Raw genomic sequence first — 13,365 nt, forward strand, 5'->3', positions numbered from 1 at the left:
CACCCTAAAAGGATGCGTCATGGTCACCACAGGTTCTGTCAGTGCAAAGAGAGGGTGAGAGCGTAAATACGATGTGACTCTGCGCATTTTCCCTCAAATTTCAAGTATAGTACAGAAGTATTGTCCAGTTTTCTTGTTTCACCAAATGTTAGTTTGTAAATTCTCAGATTGAGAAAAAAATGTGGTAAGTAGAAAACTTCGTTTTTGATTTGATTGAACAGATACTTTCCCCCTTCCTTAACCTGGTTCAGTCCATAGGTTTAGAGATATGGGGTATGTGGATTCCATTTGCAAAGACACCCCAGGGGAGGGATGGGAGGTGGGCATTAATGGAAAAATGGAAAGAGTGGTTGGCAAACTGCTTCTACAGTGACTGTCTGCCTCTCTTCTATAGCACCTTCAAGGTGGGGTGCCTCTTAACCAGGTTTAATGCATCCCAACCCAAGGAACAATTGCTGTAAAATAGGCCAATTGAGGGGAAAGTCAGGAATGTCACGGGGATGTGCAATAGTCCATAGATACTGTATCTGACTCTCCGGAAAAGTTCAGGTGGTTCTACCAGAGTGGAACCTGGCATCTGTAGAAGCCCATCTCTCCGGGCGCTCAGGCCTGTGGCCTGGAGTTGGGGCAGGAGGACCCCAGGAATGGAGGCTCCGTTGTGGTCAAGGACACGAAGTGAACCAAGACTGATTCCTCATTAAAGGGAGAGGGCCCACAGGTGCATGATTTTTCAAACCCTTCTGGGAATGGAGGAGGAGAAGGAAGTTCAAAGAAAAACATGAGCAATTGCATGCCAGGGACTTGAGGAGCACACTGAATATTCTCTTCACACCCATTAAAATGCATAACAGCAGGAGACACACCCAACAATACTGAGAAACGATCGCCAGACAAGAACCAAGATATGGCCTGCCCCCGTCCTCACCATCCAAGACTTGTTCTGGAGTTATCTCATCTGCATGGGCTGGACACCTGATGGAGAAACCCTTGGATGCACAGCCGCAGGTCCCCTACAACAGACGGACACCGGTCACTTCAATGATAGCATCTCTCTGACGTGGACTGTTGTCACCACCATGCCTGATTTGTTTCTCACCACCAAGCGTGGTCAACACATTTTTCTTCATGGGTTTAATCTATTGCTTCATCTGCGCATTTTGAAGGTGTGGCTATTTGATCTTATCCTGTGACTCAGGCACCGAGAGTAGCAGAGCCTCGAAGGATCCCTTGGCTTGTCATTACGTATGTGACAGCAGAAGGTCTGACTGTGCTCCTCCCTCCCATGGGTGCATGCTGGGCTGTGGAAATACACCCAGGACAGGAAAACCCTGAAGCAGCCAGACACTTAAACGACAGGGGCCAGAGGCATCAATAATGCTACAATATACCAAGTGTGACAGCCTGAGTGTTGTTCATAATACTTTATCTCATCTATTTTCACCACATCCCGAGGATGCAGAATCAGAGAGCATTAGTTTCATTTTCTATACTTTTGTAAAAAAAACAACAATGACAAGGAATTAAGTCATTTGCTGGGATGACACCTCTTGTCTACCTTGCAGCCCAGACCTGAACCTGGGTCTCCTGACATGCTAAGGCAGCCTCTGCTGGGTGGCATTTCTTGGCTTCCTTATTGTTAGGTTAAGTCCCCAAGGAAGCCTTAGCTTTTACTTACCAGCAGAATTAGAGTTTAATTAGGGGACATGAATGTTGGGATGAAAAAAGAAATGTTGGCATCAAACAACTACTCTCCTTAAAACAGTAAATCCTTGCAAAATAAGACCTGCTTTGTATGTTTCACCACACATGTGTCGTTTAGAATTCTGGAATATAAGAATTTGGGTCATTTAAAACTAGTTGTTTCATTTGGGGTAAAGCATCTCTGTGGGAGGGTTTGCAATGTCAGTTCATCAAAGTCTACAGATGGTTCCAGAAACATAGGGCTGTTCTGAGGGCTGGAGGCTGGTTTGAGTGGAAATGCCCAGGAAGGCAGCACCGTGCTATGCATCCCTGCTCACCCGGACGGCTCGTGCCCTGGGCAGACACACACCTCGCAGCCTGTTCTCTGGCCCTGGATGCTTTTCATCTTGCGCACCAAGGTCAGGTAGAAGCCCGTGCCAAAGCAGCTCTTCAGGAAGAGCGGGGTGCCCGCGCAGTAGAGCCGCCCCTGGGAAATGATGGCGATGCGGTCCCCCAGGAGGTCGGCCTCGTCCATATGGTGAGTGGACATGATGATGGTTCTGCCTGCAAGGGTAGGGGAAGGGGACTCACCAGGCAGGCCGGAGCCAGGCTGGACAAGAGAGGGTGTACAGTAACCTCCTCATTACATGGGTTCAGAACTGGGAGTTAATAAATAAAAGCAAGCGTCTGCATAAAGCCCGGAGTGCTATAATCATGACGATAGCTAACATTGCATGGCATCCTGCACGTTGTAAAGCATTGCTCACCAGGCACAGGACCTGATTCCCGCAAATCATCATGTGTGGGACGTATTCATTATCGTCAGCCAGTGTCCACTGAATGCTAGATTTACAGTCTCTGGGTCATCAAGCACTGCATTTATAATCTGTGCAAAGCACACACAGTCTCTCTCTCTCTCTCTCTCTCTCTCTCTCTCTCTCTCTCTCTCTCACTACCTGGAAATGTCATTTTAAAAAACCGGTAATGAGGATTCCAGGTTGGCAAATTAACCACAGGATTGAGCCATGACATCACTTTTGTGGGCGCTCAGCTCGCTGCCCCTTCTGGATCTGCACCCTCTGGTTGGAAGGTGCGGTGATAGAGAAGGGAAGTCCCATTTCGAGACATTTCCACCTACAGCAGTCTTCTGGGGCACTGGATACTGGCACGTCACCCTCACACGTGGTTTTGAATGTCTATGGCAGGGGTGGGCAAACTTTTTGACTCGAGGGCCACAATGGGTTCTTAAACTGGACCGGAGGGCCGGAACAAAAGCATGGATGGAGTGTTTGTGTGAACTAATATAAATTCAAAGTAAACATCATTACATAAAAGGGTACAGTCTTTTTTTTTTTTTTTAGTTTTATTCATTTCAAACGGGCCGGATCCGGCCCGCGGGCCGTAGTTTGCCCACGGCTGGTCTATGGAGTTTCTTGGGACATTCGCAGGGGACTTGGGTTCCCTTCATCAAAGGGGAATTTCACCTAGAGCTACACCCACTGTGAGAGACAGAAGGGTTGACAGGATTTTCTAGAATATTTTGGAAACTAGGCTGCTCCATTCGTGACTCCCTGCGTACATTTGTGTAAAGCTCTCAGGAGGCTCCTGCTGGAACTTAGATTCATCCAAGCCGCTGAGGAGGCCCCCATGTGAGTGTAGTTGTGGCTCTTACTATGCACTCAATTGCCAAACACCAGGTGTGAGAGCACAGGGCACTGCGCAGGCCGTCACCTGAGCGATACTTCAGGAGCAGGTCCCAGATGGAGCGCCTGGAGTAGGGGTCCACCCCAGAGGTGGGCTCGTCCAGGACAACCACCTTGGCGTCTCCCACGAAGGCAATGACGACCGACAGCTTCCTCTGCATGCCACCTGTGGGTACACGGCGGGGGCGGGGGTCACGGGGGCTGTGGGGGACGGGATGGGAAAGGCCCGGGGCTGGGGGTACCTTTGCTCCGCAGTGGTGTCATACCACCTCCTTAGATGTTTATGCAGCATTCAAACCCTGGCGGTGCACAGACCTCTTCCAATGCAGAAAGGCAGTCTCTGCTTCTTAGGGTGAGACCTTTGGGAGGCTGGTCTCACATATTAGTTCCAACACATAAACCTCAGAACAAAGCCAGCCCAGGCTGCTATGTCCACATGGGAAGTGATCCAGAGGGGCTGCTCTTAGATGCTCAAAATCACTTTATAGAGGAATTATATTGGCTCTTAGGATGTCTCCTGTCATAAGCCTAAGAACACACACACACACACACACACACTCACACAGGGAAACAATGGGTATGTGTAGCCCTTCCTTTTCCAACACCGAGCACCTGACAGATCCTGAGCCTCTTCATTCCTCTTATGGTGGAGGCCCGTGTCCTCCAGCATGGCTTCCGCCTCCAGCTGGGCCTCGTCCCGCGCCTTCCCTTTCAGCTGGGCGTAGAACAGGATGTGCTCAGCAACTGTGAGTCTGTGGGGACGGGGTGATGAGAATGCTCAGCAAGTCCACCTCCAGCAATTTAACTTACAGAAATAGCTAAGGATGAGCACAGACGTTCAGCAATCAGGACGTTCGTCATGGTGTCGTTTATAACACAAAAACAAAACAAAGAACAGATCCTGCTGAAATATCCAATGAGAGGGGACAGCTTAAAAGTACATGTATACAATGGCATAGTATGTAAACATTAAAAAGTATTTTTAGAGGAATGTGTAATGACATGAAAAGATAGATGAGGTTCATGATATCTTAGATTAAAAGAAAGCAATCACATTTTTAAAAAATGGCAGTTTATAAAATTGCATGCCGTGTTTTACTCTCCTCTGTAATTTTAAAGTATATGTGTATATATATATATGCACAGGAGAAAGTTCTGAAAAATTATATACCCAAGTGTTATCAGTGGTTACCTCTGGGTGGTGAAATTATAGGTGAAAATATATATATATATATATATATATATATATATATATATATATATATATATTTGAGAGAGAGGAAGGGACAGCTGGAGAGAGACAGAAAAATTGATTGGTTACCTCCTGTAAGAATCTCAACTAAGGATCAAACCTGCAACCCAGGCATATGCTCTGACTGGGAGTCAAACCACTAAACTTTTGGTGCATGGGAGGATGCTCAACCAACTGAGCCACACTGACCAGGGCTATAGGTGACTTTTCTTTCCTTCTTTTAATATATATTTCCTTCTTTATTTTCTTTAATGACTTTCTTAACTCTTTAGATAAGAAATAAAAGTTTGGGGGAAAGCAACTGAAAGCCTTCTGAAAAGTCATTTTCAGTGCCTGGTTAGAGGGAAAATGGGAGGCTGGTCCCCTCTCTTGGCAGAGGGGACACTTTAGGACTAAGCAAAGGGCCCAGGATCAGCCACCCTCTCAGAGAGAAGAGTGGTCACTTTTATGAGGGAGGAGACCTCAGGTCCGAGTACCACAGGCACAGCCCTCATTGCAAGCAGGACAAAGGACCATGAACCTGGGGAAACCAAATAAGGTCATTGCCTCCTGCTTCCAGAACTGGCATCCCTGACCTGGGCTCTAGAGAACATGTGTGTTGGGCACAGGGCAAGAAGAACACATGGGGAGGGTCTCAATTCCTGTTCTACTTACTGGGGGAACAGGATGTTGTGCTGGGGACACATGCCAAGGCTCTGCCGGACTGCATCCAGGCTGGTCTCAATGTCCTTTCCCCCAATGAGCACAGTCCCTGATGTTGGCGGCAACAGACCCGTCAGGATGGACCTGCCAAACATAGAAGTGAGTGGCATAAAGGATGGCCTTTAGGAGTGCCTTGGGGTGGCAGCCCCTACCCCAGGGTCAGTGTGAACTCTCACGGTGATTCCCATCCATGGCTCTCAACTGAACCCAAACCATCCTTAGCTGTGGGGACGACAGCTTAGCACCAGTGTGTATGTCCAGGCCTGCATGTGCCTTCCTCCTCTGCTTCTACTTCTTTCCTAGTGTTCCCAGGCAAGCTGATGGGCCTCCAGGGTTCCCAGATGTGGGACATTCACTTACACCCGAAGGTCCCTCCCCAACTCAGCCTTTCACGGCTCAATAGAAGGAGTTCAGTACCTGGGCCAATGCCTTACTGATGTCACCCTTACGAAGCACAGAAGAAGGGTCTTCATGAGAAGCCCAGGCATTCAATATGTATTTGCTAATTGATTCAAGGCAGGTATGGGAATTACCACTAACCACATTATTTTTTTGGATCCAAAGCATAAAGAGCCAACAGTCTTTTTGAAAAATGAGAAATAATGACGCCCATCTCATGAAGTTGTTGTGAGAATTAAATGAGTTAATACCTATAAAGCCCTTAGAACAGTGCCAAGATAAAGTAAACCTCAAAAATATTATTTGTATTAAACATTGTGTTTCAACCCCAGGGGAAGCTGCATTGCAGCAGTTGGTGAAGTAATGTGTTTGCCTGTGAGAAGCCCCGGGGCCCTGGAGGGAGTTCTCTGACCATATTAGTTAGCGAGGAGAGAAGTCAGAGGGATCTCACGCTGCCCCACCCAGCGTTGCCCTGAGTTCAGATACCATCTCAGGCTCTCTGAATTTGTACTTGGAAGCTGAAATCTCTGTTGATCAACCACTAGAGGGAAATAGAACCAAATATAATGGCACCAGCTCTGCATTCCATTCGCACTGAACCGCCCTCAGAGAACATTCCAGTGAAGGGTGTACACTGCTGTTCCTTCCTGGGGCTCTGACAGAAGCCAAAGGACTCGAGAATGGCGTGTCATATGTGTTCCTGCCCCTTAAGAGGGAGTCCTTGATGTCTCCACTGCAACTTGGGAAATGTTAGCTGTCCATGTCCTCCTCCTCAGAAGATGGCGCTCAGGTCCCTTAGAAAAGTGAGGGGAGCTGAGCCATCTATGCTGAGCTTTCCCCTTCCCTGAACTTGGCCTTCAGTCTCCAGGCTGTTACCCGAGCAAGCATGTCAAACTCATCGCCAGTGGGCCACAAATATTTTTGCAGCCCAGCCAGATTAATGGTATGTAAGAAACGTTTTAATAAAAATTTCATAACTTAATTTTTACAATATCCTGTTACACATAATCCTATATAATAAAGAGCTAATATGCAAATTGTTGTCATGTCATCATGCCATCATGCCAGGGCCGGGGAACCTGAGGCTGGGCCAGGGGACCTGAGGCCGGGCCGGAGGACCTGAGGCTGCCCCCCACCTGGCGGGGCTTGACATGGGACCTGCGGCTGCGCCCTCCCCCCTTTACAGGGCTTGATAGGCATGGGGCCGGCCAGGTCTGGGTCTCGTGTGATTTTGAGGCGTGCGCAGGTGGGCAGGGACTTGACTCTGGGTCCCATGGCACGCTCCAGACTCTGATAGGAGGGAGATTTTCATATATATTTTTCTAATTTTCTTTCATCTCTGACACTTCTATTATAGAGAAAGGGCAAATAGCAATATTAAAATATTTCCTCTAATTAGTTCCCTTTTAATGTGCATGAATTTCGTGCACCAGGTCACTAGTTATTAATAACAAGCTACAACGTTCACTAATGACTGATTACTAGAATCATGTTGTATTCATTTTCCTTACGCGCCTTACATGCCTTACGCACAGGCGCACCATTTCTCTCCACTAATACTAGCAGCGAATATTTTAGCAGCCTATTGCCATGTCATCAGTCTTGGACTGACTTGTTTGGTGTGTGCAAGATGAAATATTTCGCTTTCAGAGAATAAGAAAAATAGGTTTATTTGTATTATGCTTAGTAATTTGTGTAGTTTTTCAGTGTCTGGTAAGTTAATGTTCAAGAAAAAAATATTAATTTTTATTAAAATGTTCTATTATTTTATGTTAATGATTACTTATTTCATCCCTTTGTATTCAGCATGTCTCTATCAAAATAAACCTACATTTCTTTGAATTTTGAAGCTTTTTTTTTTTGTGGCCCACATAAACTTAAACCTTGTTTATTTGGCCCATGTTACCCTCTGAGTTCGACATGCTTGCTCTAGAGACTGCACCCTTTTTACTTTCTCCAGAACTAACACCATAGGTAGGAAAAGGAATGCTCTTTGCAAATAAGTAAGAACTATATTGACTGTGAGCATATGATGATGGTCATAACTTTATCACCACCACCGATGACAGTAATACTAGGGGTTCTGAGGGGCAGGGAGAAGGACTTGCACTGTCAGGGGCAAGAGACAATTGTGGGGGCCCTGGCTCTTCCCCCACTGAACCATTATGACTTGGTGGCTCAGGAAGTCACTTCAACTATCTGGATGTCTACTTCCTTGGCACACAAAGGGGGCAATAAACGTACCCCACCTCCCTCTACAACTTCTTGTGAGGATCAAATCAAACAATATATGTCAGTGAGCATTGACTACTGCAGTGTGCTTTATACATTCCTGGGACACAAATATAGAGCACATTTTTTGTCACTAAAATTCAGTGGGAAAGAGTAGGTTGAAGCTAAGAGGGAAAGAATAGAGCTGGAAAATGACAGGACAAATGGCAATACAGCATCTTTGCCTGAAGACTCACAAGGTGGTGGTTTTCCCTGCTCCGTTGTGACCAAGGAAGGCGGTGATCTGGTTTTCATAGAAATTAATGCTAAGACGATCCACGGCTGGCCTGCCATAGGGCTCGAAAACCTTTACCAGGTTCTTCACACACACCCCAGGAACCAGGCCTGGAAGCTCACGTTCAAAGAAGGAGTCTTGGAGGGAAAAAATGAACACGAGGTAAATATGACGCCTTACGTACACATTCTCCATAATCCTTTCTTCAGACCACTGTCCTCTGCCTATAATTTCACCTGCCCCCATGGCTTTAGCTGTGACCTTTGTAAGGATGACTACAGAATAATAACGGTAATAGTGGTACCTAGTTGAGCAGGCACTATTTTAAGTGCTTTATATAGAATATCCCATTTCACCCTTTTAACAGCTCCATGGGGTACATATTATTATGCCCATTTCTATAGATGAGGAAACTTAAGACTCAGAGACATCAAGGGTCCAATCAAGGTCACAAGGTTCATGAGTGGCAGAGATGGGATTTGAACCCACAGTGCACTTACTATCTATCTATACGGGGAGTCAGCCCTAAACTCAATCTTCAATCCCAGGCCCTCATTTCCAACAGTCTGTGGGGGGGCATTTCCTCATGGATTTCTGTAGCAGCTCAGGCTTCTCTTTTTCCCAAACAACACTGTCCTTCAGACTCTCCCATGTCCATTATGGGAGCCATTCTCCTAGTCACCTTGGCTCAAATCTTTGAGGCAATGTGGACAACTCCAGAGTTTCTCCAATGAAGTGGGTAGGACAGTCCATTCTTCCCCAATACTGTCCCTCAAACTCAACCCCTGCACTTTTCTACTCCCACATGCCCCTCCACTGCAGACCCTCTGGCCTCTGGTCTCTCCCTGCTTTAGTTCACCCTATATAGCACTACTTAATTTGCATCTTAGCATTGTAGTTCTGGGCATTTACTCCCCTGCAAAAAACATCCCAACCCTTCTTATCTTGGTTCCTCCTGGCCTTGCCTATAACAGACGGGACCAGTCTCCAGCCCTTTGATTTCAGCCTTGTTTTTTCACTCGGAGAGAAGGGTCTTCCCAGACGCATTGTTGACTGCAAACCACCTCTCTGAGGAGCCGCAGGCCACTGACCTCAGCCCTGTGAAACGGCACTGGGGGTGGGCCCGAAGCGCGGAGGCCCGAACCTCTCGTGCAACGCCAGGCAAAGTCAGAGGCCAGGCTGCCTCTCTAACCCCAGGGTGAGAAGAGCAAGAGCATTTAGCATCCGCAGAGAAATGCATATGCTTAGAGAATGGAGCACATTGGAAAGCACAGAATGGTTCAAGAGGGAAGGGAAGGGAGGCAAAGGCCTTAGGAACACTTATAGCTCGGGACTCATTAGGTAACCTCCACGGCCAGGAAAGGCTTTTGAGGACTTGAATGAATGGGCATCTAGATTTGTGAACCACAAGTGAAGTCAGCACCACTACACTCTTCCCCCAGCGCACAGAAGCATTTATTTTTGTCTTTCCTTATAGCTCATATCCGCCTTAAGTCCCAGTGACCCAAGTTATTGTTCTTGCTAAATCCTCGGAAGTCAGCACATTTGTGCAACTCACTTGGGATTTGCCTAACAAGGCAACATACTTGGTATTTGCTTTCTCCAGGAAATATGCGTTCATGTCTGGCTGGACCATTCATTCTGCAAACGTGCAGCTGGACCCTGGGAAGCTCTCAGGGTTAACCCTTGTCAACGGAGAGCGCCAGTTTCCTGGGTTCCTTTTCCCTGTCTCTGCTCTGCATTCTTTACTGAGGTTGTTACCTGTTACTCCTTCTGGGTGTTCCGGGTCCTCCATTTCCTCTGTTACGGGTTCTGTCCTTTCCAGGGCCCTTGCTTCTCTGGTTGAACATCCTGCACCAATCAGAAGGCGCAGTCACTCTCCTGGTGAGAGCTGTGCACCAGCAAAGGCAGAAAACGGGGGTCAGGGGTTGGGGCAGTTTCCTATCATAACTGGAAAACACAGTTTCCTCAAAAGGCCAAGTCAGGCCCTAGCCAGTTTGGCTCAGTGGATAGAGTGTTGGCCTGTGGACCAAAGGGTCACATGTTTTATTCCAGTCAGGGACATGTACCTTGGTTGCCGGCTCTTCCCCAGCCCAGGCCCTGGTAGGGGCTCATGCAGGAGGCAATCAGTTGATGTGAAGGACACATCGATGTTTCTCTCTGTCTTTCCCTCTCTCTTCTACTCTCCCTAAAAATTATTGGAAAATATCCTTGGGTGAGGATTAACAACAACAACAAAAAAGGCCAAGTCAGCATTCCCAGGGACCAGCCCTGAGCAGGGCCCTGCAACTTCTGACCTGCAGGTCTGTGAGGTTCTGAAAGTGGCCAGTGGTGCCCCCAGTGGCCACACTGTGTGACCTTTGCCCAGTGCAGGGGGAGTTTTTTTTTTGTTTTTTGTTTTTTTAACAGGAGTTTCACTTTATCCCCTTAACATGCCAGGAGAGGCCTCGATGTCGGATATTGTGATTAAAAATATATATTAACAAAACCAAGACTGAATTTGAAGTGGGTTAATTTTCGCTATCTCACCAGAAGTGCTTTTCACTCCAATCCCAAACATGTCAAAGCTGTGGTGAACCTTGAGGAAAAGTCCATTCAATGTGATGTCATGGGCAGCCAGCTTAATTTACAGGCTGAGAAATGGTTTACCAGAGTTGACCCTGGTGGTGAAGTATGGTTTATATAAACACACACAGACACACACCCCACACATGTATGTCACAGACACATTCTCACACTCACACATACTCTCTCACACCATACCCCCACACCCACCCACAAACACACAGAGAGAGGCACTTTTTTTGTAACCTTGGCATTTGATTTAAAAGGACAGCAGGACATCCTGGAAGGGGAAGAGAAGCAGGAGAGCCAGCCAGCCAGAGAGGACGGGCAGAAGGAACCACTGTCACCAAGCCCCTAAGGCGCCTCCTCAAGCTCACCCACATGAATGGGTGAGTTTATGATGCAGCAGCCAGCCAGGGCTTCTGTCCACACTACCCTCTGTGGATGCACAGGTGTGTAGTGGAGTGGCAAATACTGGCCTGGTGGTCACTCCCGTACCTCCACTTCTGCTTCCTGAAGGGTTTTTAATCTATTGTCCATGATTCCTTTGATCATTATTAGTTATGATACTGTACTAACGTGTAATAAAATAGTAGGAGGAAATATTCTTCTAAATACTTTATTCTTTGGAGTGAGTTCCTTGTTGGGAAATGTGGTCCCAGTTCCAGACTTTGTCCCATGTGACCAATGGGAACTTGGGCAAGACACTAGGTGTCTCTTGGGCTCGATTTCTTCATCTGTGAAGGGAGGGGGTTGGGTGGAGAAGCCCAGCTCTCTTCCGATTATAGAGAGATTTAGGAATCTAGTTCGGTCTAACCTGTGAGACAAATGAAAAATATTGGGCTTCTGTTGGCAAAAATATGTGGTTCATTTTTGAAGGAGCACATTTGCCCTAAGATTTTATTTTTATATTTTTGAGAGGCAGAGACTCTGCTGAGATTGTAGAGGGGAAAAAGCCCACAAATCCTGATATTCATTGAAATTAGAAACATTTCAGAAACACACACTTGTGTTGAAAATTCCCATTTATAACTTCAGAATATTCCCATTCATAATTTAATGGATTACAACTTTACTATAGTAGAAATTTAGAAGTTTATAAATAGATAAGACAGACAAACCAACGTAATGGAAAAATACTGAGCTGTGGAAGTGCTGTTTGTTTGAAGCATTAAAAAAAGAAAAAAACCCACCCAAGCCTTTTAAAGGCCCAAGGCTAATCCCCTAGAGAAAACAAACACCTATCTTAGTGCTTAAAGGATAAATGCTGGCGCAGGCCCAATAATATAAAGTTAAAAGCAGGTAGATGAGGAATAAACAGATTGGAAAATATTTCCTTTGTTTCCAGAACCTCCCAGCTCCGGGGGAGTCCCGAGCTCTCAGGTTAGGAATGTTTGCTGCCTTCTCATAACCTCACAAAAGAATCTGTGGCTTTTCTGGAACTCTCTCTCAGGCCTCCTGTCCTGTTCAGTAGGAAAGGCAAATTTTATCTAAGATGCATTGTGGCCAAATGCCCTTTGAGCCCTCTTCCACAACCACCATGAAGATCAATATGAGGAGAGCCTGAGATATTTACCTTGAAGACCACAGCCCCGCCTCAGCCTCTGGTTGAGTCCTTACCCTAAAGGGAATGAATTAGTTCATGCTTTGAAAAGGTGAAGAGAAATGAAAAAGGAAGCAGAAGATGAATGCAAAGGTTCCTTCATGATTCTGTGGATCTCTTTGCTTTAAACTGAAAAGCTGCAGAGGTCATGTGTACCCTAAAGTGGTTTGGCCTTCTTTTATTAGGGCAGTTTAATCCACTGGGCAAAAGGTGTGCAATGCTCAGCCACGCCCCGTTGGCCCAGACTCACAAAAGGTGTGTTCCCAGAAGCTGTGTGGCTGAGCTCCCAGGAGGCAGCAGAGCAATCAGAAATCACATGCTTGATGTAAGAGCCACCTCTGTAACCTACACATAGCCCATGTGTAGCCAAAGAAGTTAGTTTCAAACATTAAAGTGTGTTTTTTTAATTTTTAAGTTAAAAGAAACTCACCTTCGCCACCAAGCCAATAGGACTCTTGCAGAAGGAAGTACCAAGGAAGTGGTGTTCCATAGTCCCCTAAAAATAAGCAAATAGAGAAAGCCCACGTCATCCTGCCTCACCACAGTCTATAAGATCTAGAATTTATCTAAACCTCCAATTGTCACTACAGATATTTGTAGTTCATAAGCCTTCACACAGCTATCCATGGGATACCACAAAGACTACTCCTTCCAACATGTTTTAATCTAAAAGGTCATGTTTTTTAGGTGGAACCAGCAACACTGAGACTGATGATCTTGGGCGACATATAGTTTTCTAAGAAAACATTTTATTACAGAATTTAATCTTGCCCTTTCAATAATTACCAGGTAATAATAAGATGACAACCACTAACATTCATTAGATGCTCTTTCTGTGTTAGGCATTACTGTTAGCACGTTCCACATGTTAAATAATTTACTCCTTAAAGCAAGCTTAGGAGATAGGTGGGAGTAGTATTCCTGTGGAAAAGGAGATGGAAGCATACTGAGTTTG

At 46.2% G+C, this 13,365-nt stretch overlaps 1 protein-coding gene across 4 annotated transcripts in view; it reads right to left on the reverse strand.

Moving 5' to 3' along the window:
• The window catches only part of ABCA4 (ATP binding cassette subfamily A member 4), a 130,580-nt gene that overhangs the window by 67,965 nt on the left and 49,250 nt on the right, over positions 1-13,365 (reverse strand). For all 4 annotated transcript variants that reach the window (XM_036351686.1, XM_036351688.1, XM_036351687.1 and 1 more), the window contains 8 exons: positions 12,841-12,906; positions 10,004-10,093; positions 8,205-8,379; positions 5,290-5,421; positions 3,996-4,135; positions 3,412-3,549; positions 2,051-2,244; positions 926-1,010 (listed from right to left, as the gene is read on the reverse strand). In XM_036351686.1, coding sequence (XP_036207579.1) covers positions 926-1,010; positions 2,051-2,244; positions 3,412-3,549; positions 3,996-4,135; positions 5,290-5,421; positions 8,205-8,379; positions 10,004-10,093; positions 12,841-12,906 — 1,020 coding nt within the window. The remainder of the gene's footprint in view (positions 1-925; positions 1,011-2,050; positions 2,245-3,411; positions 3,550-3,995; positions 4,136-5,289; positions 5,422-8,204; positions 8,380-10,003; positions 10,094-12,840; positions 12,907-13,365) is intronic.

This window comes from Myotis myotis, unplaced genomic scaffold (genome assembly GCF_014108235.1).
Source record: "Myotis myotis isolate mMyoMyo1 unplaced genomic scaffold, mMyoMyo1.p scaffold_m19_p_2, whole genome shotgun sequence".
In the NCBI taxonomy this organism is placed as follows: domain Eukaryota; kingdom Metazoa; phylum Chordata; class Mammalia; order Chiroptera; family Vespertilionidae; genus Myotis; species Myotis myotis.